The sequence below is a fragment of the Crocodylus siamensis genome, chromosome 14 (genome assembly GCF_052110815.1).
Source record: "Crocodylus siamensis isolate JL-2025a chromosome 14, ASM5211081v1, whole genome shotgun sequence".
NCBI lineage: Eukaryota > Metazoa > Chordata > Crocodylia > Crocodylidae > Crocodylus > Crocodylus siamensis.
This window is the reverse complement of record NC_143408.1, coordinates 9,444,392-9,455,336: the sequence shown is the minus strand read 5'-3', so window position 1 is coordinate 9,455,336 and position 10,945 is coordinate 9,444,392. Positions and strand designations below refer to the sequence as shown.

At 49.3% G+C, this 10,945-nt stretch overlaps 1 protein-coding gene across 1 annotated transcript; it reads left to right on the top strand.

The window, feature by feature from the left end:
* Nucleotides 1-587: 587 nt before the first annotated feature.
* KCNV2 (potassium voltage-gated channel modifier subfamily V member 2) lies at nt 588-9,541 on the top strand. Its single transcript, XM_090027757.1, has 2 exons — nt 588-1,832; nt 9,269-9,541. The coding sequence occupies exons 1-2, from the start codon at nt 597-599 to the stop codon at nt 9,539-9,541; spliced, it is 1,509 nt and encodes a 502-aa protein (XP_089883883.1). The 5' UTR covers nt 588-596.
* The last annotated feature ends 1,404 nt before the right edge of the window (nt 9,542-10,945 follow it).

Below are 10,945 nucleotides of genomic sequence, written 5' to 3'. Positions count from 1 at the left end.
CACAAATAGTTAATGAATGAACAAATCTTAAAGCAGTGCCTGAGCTGGAGGTAACTATGTTAGAGTTGACATTTGTTTTTGTTACCTCCTTAGCAATTAAGACATTAGCAGGGATTGAGTGAAAATGAATTCCCATGATGTGCTTTTTTTTTCCTGATTCAGGTACAGAAATGATAAATACTTGTATCTGTATCTGGAAATGAGCAAGAAGCAACCAACTAGAATGAAGAGGATAAAACGAGGAATGAAAGAAACGTATACCTGGATAGAGCTCCTTACATAAAAGGGCTAACACTTCAATCTTCCTAATGTTTTAAGGAGCTAGAACTTAGCTACCTCTGACCTCCACAGCTTAATTCCAGTCAGTAAATCTCATAAGCTATCAGCTTTGTGAGCCTAGCAGTACACAGAGCTCCAGCACAGCCTGTGGCCTTTGGCATTGGGGGTGGAGCACTCTCAATAGCCTCTTCACAAGCTTAGGGAGCTTTTCTTAGTTAACGTATGTAAGGGAAACACAAAGCCAGAGCCATCAAGCCAGAGGCCATAATTTTGTGGGTCTCTGGTGTGAAATGTCAGGTGCCATAAGGCAGCTCGGGATGAGGCGTGCGAGTCTCTACGCCAACCTGAAGATCGGGAGCCACCAAGATTGCTGTCCAACTCCAGAGAAAGAGGTAACTGTTTTCCCTTTTGCACAAGGCAGCCTGATTAAGCAGTGGAGCTCCATGCAAAATGTGACTGACGGGAACCAGGAGAAGAGCAACGCTCCTGTGCAACAGAATCGCCACTTCCTCAACATCAATGTTGGGGGCACATCTTTTCGGATTGCTTGCAAAGTGGCTGCTCGTTACCCCATCACCAGAATTGGGAAGCTGGCAGTTTACACAGACCCCATGAAAAAACTGCAGCTCTGTGATGACTACTCAGTGCAGAGGAATGAATACTATTTTGATCGTGACCCCTTCGTTTTCTGTTACATCTTCCATTTTTACCAGAGTGGGGTCCTTTGGATAATGGATGAGCTGTGCCCTGCAAACTTTGTGGAAGAAATTGAATATTGGGGCATTCATCTGCAATACTCCCAGCGGTGCTGCCGGATCCTGTTTGAGGAGAAGCAGTCTGAGCTCAAAGAGTATCTGAAAGTACAGAGGGAGCTGGAGGCAGAGCTTGAGCCCGCAGACCGGGAGGAAGAATTTGAGGGCAAGTGTCTGGGAGGGTTTCGGAAAGCTGTTTGGAACCTCATTGAGAACCCTTATTCTTCCATCCCTGCCAAGATCATTGCCATCATGTCCAGCTTCTTTGTGCTGATCTCCATTGTGAGCATGACACTCAGCACAGTGGAGGAGATGCAACACAAAACCGGAAAGGCGTGTATGGAGCAGCTGGAGGCCATCTGTGCTGTCTTCTTCACTTCTGAGTATCTCATGAAGCTCATATCAACATCCAGCTTTCAGAAGTTCTTGCGAGCTGCATTTAATGCTGTCGACATGCTGGCCATCCTGCCCTTCTACATCCAGATTCTCTTTGAATATTTAACTGAAGGGGATGTTCTCTACCATGAGGAACTGCACAGAATGAAGAGTGTGAGCAAGCTGGGGAAAGTCCTCAAACTCATCAAACTCCTGAGGATCTTCCGCATCCTCAAACTGGCTCGCCACTCCACCGGCCTCCGGGCCTTTGGCTTCACCATCCGCCAATGCTATCAACAGGTGTGCTGCCTCCTCCTCTTCATTGCCATGGGTGTTTTCACATTCTCTGCTTTGATGCACTCGGTGGAACATGATGTCCCAGGCACCAACTTCACCAGCATCCCTGATGCCTGGTGGTGGGCAGCGGTAAGGTGCAGCCATTCCTTACAAAGGGAAGCATTTTGTTTGGGTCGGGGGTACATGTGGGTAGTCAAATCATTCTGCTGTCCTGAGCTCAGTGCTAGGGGAATATTTACCACCCTACTGGCTGGACTCTGATGACAGAAGTCAAACTTGCAACTGAAGATGACAGCGCAGCACGCTGAACTCCTTAGATAGCTGGCAGATTCCCAAAGCCATCTTGGCCCAGAAGCAAAGCAGTTGATCAGGGGGCTCTGGCTCTGGCCTACAAATGTAGTGGAAGGTCACTGAAGTGGGGACACAGAGCACCCTGTGTCACAGCAGTTCAAGAAACCCAAGGGCAGCAAGAACTTCAAACTATACATCACATCTGGGCAGGATTAACCTCTACCCAGGCTGTGATGGAATAAGAACCTTGTGATCTGGATCAAGCCGCTTCACCTCTGCTCCTCTGTTTACTCATCTGTAAAATGGGGATAAGCACTTTACAAAAAATGCTGTGTGAGAGCTGGGCAGTGTTGCACTACTTTGTTGTAAGCAAACATTTTATAACAGAAAGAGCCTTTGAATCACAGGGCTCGGATGCGTGCATCTGAGAGGTCTGACAAGGTCATCCAAGGAGTGGACCTCGGGTACCAGGCAGGGAAGGACTGTCTGAACACACCAAGCACTGTGTGTTCTTGTTAATGGTGTTGGGTGATAAATCCTCAGGATCTGGGAAACAGTGAGCATCTGAAGCCAGAACTAAAGGGTGCCACTCCCCAGGGCAGCGGGACACTGAGTTCTAATGTGGCCCAGGCTCGGGGAGAGATGGGATGGCTGGGATCATGTTGGAGGGAGAGACATGTCTGTGGCCAGTGGATGATGCAGGAGACTCGCACGGAAAAATGCTTGAACTCACAGCAGGGACAGGAGGGCATGGAGATCAGGGACTGAGGGATGGTGATGTATCTTCAGGCCTGGTCTCATGAAGCAAGGGACATTAATAAGGCTGGATTTTATCCCCAGAGGACAGAAGGTACATGAACCTGGCTTGGCCAAGTGGGGTGTAAAGGGGCAACATACCAGTCAGGATCCAAAATCGGGGTAGAGAGAAACACGGGGAGGCTGATAGTGGGAAATGGGGCATGGAGCATGAGGGGTGGATCTATAGAGCAGGCCCCTACGTCACAGGAACAACAAGGGGGAATGGACCTGCACAGGGTAGGGGGGTCATTGAACTGAGCTGGGCTCAAGACAAATACACTGAGTTGCACTGTTCTGGCCTGAGTTCAGGTGAGAGGGCAGAGCCTGGCAGAGGGTGAAGCTTTTGTATTGACAATACGAGTCGTGGTTCCAAGAAAAGAAACAAAACATTTGAGACTCCCGGACTAAGCAGGGGTTTTAATCAATCGGTTATAAGGGCAGAAGGGACCACTGCATTTATCTAGCTTGATCTTCTGCATGGCCCAGGCCTCGCAACCACCCTGAATTAATCCCCATTTAACCTAGAGCTGGTCTTTTAGAGAGAGAGTCAATATTCAGCTCACACTGGCAAAGAATCCGCCGCAACAGTGGGACGTTGTTCTTAATTATGGCGAATTGTCCTCTCTGTTGTAAATTGTTCCTCATTTGCAGTCCGTATTCATCTGGCTTCAGCTTCCAGACATTGGCTCTTGTTCTGCCTTTGCTTGGGTGAAGAGCCCATAATTGAAGCTGTGTTCCCTGTGTAGGCACTTACTGTTTATGATTGAGTTTTCTTCATTTCAGTAGCTCCCCCTGTTCTTTCCCAGCGGTTGTATGGAGCCTACTATGGGAAGAACCAGCAGCTTTGACCTCGCTACAGATGATATCTGAATTTCCTAAAGGAACAGTCAGTCAGAGACAGTTCTGACTAGATAAAATTAAATCCCATTTCTTTGGAAGACGCACACAACAGCTGAGGATAGAGCTCAGTGTTCAGCCCTGTGCTATTTGTGGCTGAGCTGCTGGAAAAAATCACAGGCACAGCAGGATCCTCCTCTACCTCAATATGTTCAAGTTCCTGTTCACATACTCCCACCTTAAGTCCCAAATCTGAAAAATGTTGGTCCTGGATCAGCCTCATATTGCGTTCACAGCGTGCTGGGCCCAAGCCAACTAATTAACTCTACCTCTGCATGTTGTTAATTAGCTGTGCAAAGCGCTGTACTGGGGCAACTGATAATGAACTGGAAGAGGGGTTGACTACTTCTGGTTCCAGAACCTGCGTAGCATGTTTGTCCCAGATTTTGCTCCCTGGAAGTCAGTCCCTTATCTGTGTACCCCTTCCTTAGTCCAGGGATCTGATCTGTGAAGCTCTTCCTGTGCAGGCCTGGGCCCTAAGCTCTCCAAATCTAGTGGATGATGATGAAGGTTTAGCTCAAACTTCTGGGGAAAAAAGTTTGTGAAATAAGCATAAGCTTGAGATGAGGGAACTGATTCCCTCTGTGCTGGTATTTAAACCACTGCAAGCAGCAGGTAGACATCACTAGATCAGGCAGTGGGAGTCTCACACCAACGTGGCCTTGGTTTAAGTGGCTAAACAAGACAGTAGCCAGACCCATGAGAAATCAGAGTTCAAATGTCTGGATGCACTTCAAGTAAAGGAACTGACTGGGGCCCTCAGAGCTTCTGGTGTTCTCACTCGATTACTGTAGCAATAGGCTCAGATGGTGCTGGAATAACAGGACACAATCACAGATAAAATCATTAGGCTGATGTTCTTTTTTTAAAATCAGAAATAAAGTCACATGTATATATAGACAGTTATTTGGTTGTACAGCTCGACATCATCCTTATAGGCTTGGCAGCGCTACGTTGGATAGCACTACAGAAGAAAGAGACTTGCGGGTCATCATTGACCACAAGATGAACATGAGCCTGCAATGCGATGTTGCGGCTAGTAAAGCGACCAAAACGCTGGCTTGCATCCATAGATGCTTCTCCAGCAAACCCTGGAACATCATTCTCCCCTTGTACTCGGCTTTGGTGAGGCCGCAGCTGGAGTACTGCGTCCAGCTTTGGGCTCCACAATTCAAAAAGGATGTGGAGAAGCTTGAGAGAGTCCAGAGGAGAGCCACGCGCATGATCAGAGGTCAGGAAAACAGATCTTACGATGACAGGCTGAGAGCCACGGGACTCTTTAGCCTGGAAAAGCGCAGGCTCAGGGGTGATCTGATGGCCACCTGTAAGTTTATCAGGGGTGACCACCAGGATCTGGGGGAACGTTTGTTCACCAAAGCGCCCCAAGGGATGACTAGGTTGAACGGTCATAAACTCCTGCAAGACCGTTTCAGGCTGGACATAAGGAAGAATTTCTTTACTGTCCGAGCCCCCAAGGTCTGGAACAGTCTGCCAGCGGAGGTGGTTCAAGCACCTACATTGAACACCTTCAAGAGTAAATTGGATGCGTATCTTGCTGGGATCCTATGACCCCAGCTGACTTCCTGCCCTTTGGGCAGGGGGCTGGACTCGATGATCTCCCAAGGTCCCTTCCAGCCCTGATGTCTATGAAATCTATGAAATCATGACCAAACAGTTCACACAAAACACCACTGCCAGTTACATTTACATTTCCACTCACTGCATCTCCTTTGCCCCATCCACAGCCCTACAGCCGCATCCCAACTGACACCAAACCCTCGTCTTTCCCTTCCCAGTCCAGATTCATGGCACCACTGGTCCTCAGCAGTCGTCTTCTGTGTTCGTGACGTGAAAAACCATGTGCCATGTTTCTTCTTCCAGGTTTCTGCTGCCTCTTTTTCTCTCCCATTTGTCTTCCTCTGCATCACCTAAAAGACATGCACCAGCGCTACTGCAGTAGCACCAATTATGGTGCATTAACTTAGTATCTGTTGTTACAGGTCCTAAACTTAATTCGCCATAATAATTATGGCACATTAATGCATGTAGAGATGTGCCCACTGGGGAACACACTCACCAGCAACAGTCTGTCTCTCACCTCCACTACTACTTGCATCTTGCAGTAGTTCATCAGGGTTTCTGGGCCTTGTCTTTCAGCTCGTAGGAGTTGTGGAGCTGCTTTAGGATCTGGTAGGATCCCATAAGTGTGTTCTGGGCACTGTGTACACCTGCCATGTTGCAGCAGGCCGCCATCAAAATACCAGATAAAGCATGTCACCTTGAACCCTTCTGTTACTGCCAGCTTATAGACCCTGGCTCATTACTTTGCCCAGAGAAACAGCAGTATATCTGGAAACCCCCAGCCCTCGGTCAGTTTAGCTTTGTACTGGGTGGGTCTAGCTGGCTTTGCCAAGCTCGAGCCCTAGAAGAAGATACACATGTCCCTTTGGATCCCGCAGACAGTCTGCCGTGAGGGCCAGTATGAAGACCAGTGTGGTGTACAGAAGCACTGGTAGCAGCACCACCCTCATGAGCCATGCACCCTCCCATTGACAGGTGGCATGAACTCCACAGCCCTAATCTCTGCTTGACTGTAGCCTCAGTCTTGTCATAAGCCTTCTGACCCATCAGCTCTGGGTCCAAGTCTACCCTGAGGATTTTATCCCCCAACTTGCAGAGCTATGGATTGCCATGAAAGGGCTCAGGCCCGTCAAGTCCCCAACCTCTCCCCGCTGCATGCAGGTGCTCTTACTCATGTTTACCAAGGCTTTCTGGCCACAGGCCAACAATTATGCTAGAACGGTGGTGTTGTCCTGGCCAGCTACGCCCCAGACTCTTATTAGACTGAAGGGAAGAGGTAGGAAAGGTAAAATGTCAATGTGCGGGTATGAGCAAGGAGTGAAAGTTCACATTCGAAGTGTTCAGGACTTAGCCAGAGGGTCATTTGTTGGATCTTGGCTTAAGGCAGTGGTTCCCAACCTTAGGGTCATGACCTCAACGGGTTGCAACACTAAAAAATGGGGTCACAAAGACACTCAACAGTGACGACTGGTTATGATGAAAATCACAGAAAAAAGCAGGAATGGTGGGTTTCCCTATGCAGGCTGGCAGACTTCGAGCCTACAAGGGGCTGCTTGGGGCTGGGGAAAGTGGGAGGGGGGCAATAAGGAAGGGGTGCCATGTGCATGTGCACACACAAGTGCCCATGGCAGCCAGGTAGCATCTTGCAGTGCCCTCCAGATAGGTGAAGTGGGGTGGTGGAGGGCAGATTGAGGACCCCACGGTGAGGGAGGGAGGGAGGGGATGGGGCAGGGTTGTGGCTGGGGGTGCTGCCCAGTCAGGCTGGTGCATGGAGCCCAGGGCGAGAATATGGGGCTCAGCTGGGGGAGCAGGAAGGAGCCAGGGGTGACTTGTCTGGGGGACAGCAGTGGTGCTAGCTCCCTGCTGCTGCATACACTTCTGGGGAAGGAAGCATGGCAGGGGCATGGCCCCTCTTAGATTTGTGTATGGTGCAGGGGCAGACGCAGGCCCACTGTGGGCTCAGGGCTTGCCTTGCTGCCCTCCTGCTCAGTGGGCTGCCGAGGCCCCTGGAGGAAGGGCAGCATGGCGGGAAGTCTTCAGTGGGAAGCCTGCATCCTTCCTCCCCACCCTGATGGGCTCCACTCTGGCCGTGCCACATGCCGGGGGCAGGGGCATTGATCTTGTCTGCATCATTTTGGGATGGCAAAAAAATTCCAATGTTTAAATGGGGTCATGCTGAGAAAAAGGTTGGGGAGCAATGGCTTAAGAGGTACGCTCACACGAAAGGGTGTGAGCTCCACCACCCATTGACTGGGGAATATAGTGTGCATGGACCTTCAGACAGCTGGGCTGCACTGTCTTTACCTGTACTGATATCCTGAACTGGGCAGGCAAGGCCAGAGAGGCCATCACTCGTCATCATCTGCACCCACTCAAGGAATTTTATCTTTCCTGCCTCTTTCCTTCAGTCTAATAAGAATTAACGGCCAGAACAACACGGTCATTCTAGTATAATTGTTAGCCTGTGGCCAGAAAGCCAGCTCCATAGTCCCTTTAGTCTGGCCTTGGTAAAAGCGTGCTCCATTATAAAAATAGTTATGTGTTTTTTTGCCCTCACTACTCCTATTTGAGGCTGTTCCAGAACCTCACTGCTTTGATTGTTAGAATCTTCGGATATCCAGTTTAAATATGTCCATGGTCAGTTTATATTCATTTGTTCTTGAGCCAACATTGTCCTTAAGCTTAAATAGTTCACTTCCTTTCTTGGTGTTCATCACGCCACCCCGCTTCCCAAACTGTATTTATACAGAACAATAAGCACAGTAGCAAGGAGGTTTGGCACCCAGAGCAAAGCCTGCAGCAGCAGCTCGCCCTCACCCTGTGCACAGATCCGGTGGGGCACATGCCCCCCCATGCTTGCCTGGGAGTGCATGCAGCACTGGGAGCCACCCTCCTCCCATCCCCGTGCTCCACAAATGAGCCACTCTGTCCTGTGTCCTGCCCTGGCTGGGCAGCACCTATTGGCACCCTTTCACTTCAGTGACAGGGGAGGTTGCTCTGCTCCCCACCTCCTTTCCCTTGCTACGGCACTGAGAACAATTTCATCTCCCCTCCTGGCCCTGACTTCTACTTCACTGGGCTGAACAGACCTTTGGCTTCCTCTTACGTAAGACAGGCTTTCTGTTCCCCTGATTATCCTTGTAGCCCTTCTGTATGCCAGTTCCAGTTTGAGTTCATCCTTCTTGACTATAGCAGACCAGAACTGTACACAGTATTCAATAGGAGGTCTTACCAGTGCCTTGACAAATGGTATTAATACTTCCTTATCTCTACTGGAAATACCTCATCTGATATACCCTGAAATCACATTTAGTTTTTTCACAGCCACATCACCTCAAGAACTGATGCTCATCCTATCGAATCAGCATAGGAGGCATTTAGCTTGCAGCTCACTGCAAAGTGAACAGGCTATCAACCCAAATGAAAATAAAACCTAGGTTCTACCTCACACTCTTAGTTGGTCCAGATCCACCAAACCCTGATGAGATTGTTCTGTATTTTAATAGAAGGGCTGAGAAGCAATGTCTGCAGTGAAGGCATACCCATGAGTTTGGAGAAGAGAAGATTGTTATCACATGACCAGGCCTGAGGATGAAGGAGTAACACATGCATGGACCCCTGGAGTTGAGGAAAGAATGTAGTGTAGCACAGGTCGTGGGAGTGGAGGGAGTCATGTGCGGTTGTGGCCATGAGGGGAAAGAACACAAACTAACTCTGTCTGGGCATGAGACCTGATACAGTGAGGTGGACAGTCAAACTGATCCCCAGCTTGGGCACATGGAAGACATGTGGAGTGATGCCAGGCTTGTGTAAATGGGGTCTGGGGACTCATGAGAGCTATTACCCAGCTTTCAAATGGGAGAGACAGGTCAGACTGTGAGAGTGAGGACAAGGACCTTTTTCAGTAGTAGGGACCTGGCTCACTGGGCAATCAGGCCAGGAGCAGCCTGCCAGGACATGAATTGATGGGAGTTTATCCTTTCTCAACCCTCTTCCAGGTCAGCCTCTCCACAGTGGGCTATGGAGACACCGTGCCCGACACAGTGCTGGGCAGGATGGTGGCATTTGGATGCATCTCCTTTGGCATCATTCTCAATGGGATGCCCATTTCCATTCTCTACAACAAGTTCTCTGATTACTACGCCAAGCTGAAAGCCCATGAGAATGAGACTAGCCTCTCAGCCAAGCTTGGCAAGAAAATTTGCTTTAAGGAGAGAGCCATGAAGAAATTGGCTGAGTGCTGTCGTGCTGATACCCACATCCACCACTGAATAGCACAACCATGCCACTGAAACTCATTACTCCTCCTGTCCCTTCCCTCCTCCATGAAGTTGTGCCATCCAGCACTTCTACCCATACCTCCAGAGCCACGTGACCTGGTTATTACCCAGCAGACCACACAGCCCCACCCATCAGCCTGGCCACACAGGGACCAGCCTACTCAACTTGACTTCCCACTCACCAAGTCATGAACCTAACTGTTCTACCCACCCACCCAGTTGGCCACACACCTGGCTCTTCGACTCCAGAATGGGCACCCACCGACCAGACCACCATGCGATCTGACTACTCCACCCTTAACCAAGTCACCTGATCCCCCAGTGGGTGCATCTACACGTGCGCTTTTCTGGAGAGTAGACTAATTAGCTCCGCAGTAAAACATCACTGTCCACATGTGTGCTGGTATTAGGGCGCAGTAAACGAACTAAGTCTGCCATAAGATAGAACTTTTGGGGAGCACACGTGTTCAGTCCCGGACACCACGTTACCAGGGAGCTACTGATAAAAGGGCAAGAGCTCTTGGGTTGCGAGGCTTGGGGAAACCAAGGCAATGGTCACATAAGGGACATTTCAGCTTAAAAGACAAACCTTTGGATAATTATGAGAGCCTGAAATGCAGTGGTTGTGAGCAGTATTATTTTAATAGCCAAGGAGTTAATGGGTAACTCAGAAAGTCAGTGCCCTTATACTAGCTCCTAAATTACTGCAACCGAAGGACTCAAACCTGTCATTTTTTAATAAAGATCATCAAGTTCAGAACAGCAAGTGAAATCTGAAGAAAACAGGCTTGGGACTGAAGCAAGTTTGGCAACTATTGATCCTTCCAGATCATGGTGTGTGCATGACAGGCCACCCAGACCTTCAGTGCACATATCTATGCCGAAGTTTTTGGAGGAGTGGAGGCCATCCAGACCGTCTATCCCAGCTTTAGGCCACTGAGACAGAACCCAAAGGCCAGGCTAGGTGTAGATGTTTGGTGCCTCCATGGTTGGATTTTTGTGCTGAACTGTGGTCCCCCGTGTGGCGGACAAGGAGTCCACCACTGAACCACAGGGGACTCCATTGGGGCAAGTAACAGATATATTAAGCATTAACATTGCAAATCAGATAGTTCATCTTAAGGCTATAGCTGTTGTGCATAGAACACAACACTCAACTAATTTCTGCTTATTTTTACTGGGAGAAAACTCAATACCTGCTCATTCAAGTTTTTGATGTTTTCTGTGGGCCACATTTGCTCTCTTGCCTTGCATCACTGGGTTACCCACAGGGCAAAGCACTAGTCAAAGCAGGTGTGCCAGACTTGCATGTGTGTAGAGACAGGACGGCAGGACAGGCAAATGCCTGAGGCTGCCCCTCGCATGGGAACCCCTGCACACCCCTTTGGTAGCGTG

Excerpts from the sequence above, each read along its gene's own strand:
- KCNV2 (XM_090027757.1), top strand. The coding sequence starts at position 597 with ATGAGGCGTGCGAGTCTCTACGCCAACCTGAAGATCGGGAGCCACCAA. Across the intron at positions 1,833-9,268 it reads ATGCCTGGTGGTGGGCAGCG|GTCAGCCTCTCCACAGTGGG; the intron begins GTAAGGTGCAGC and ends ACCCTCTTCCAG.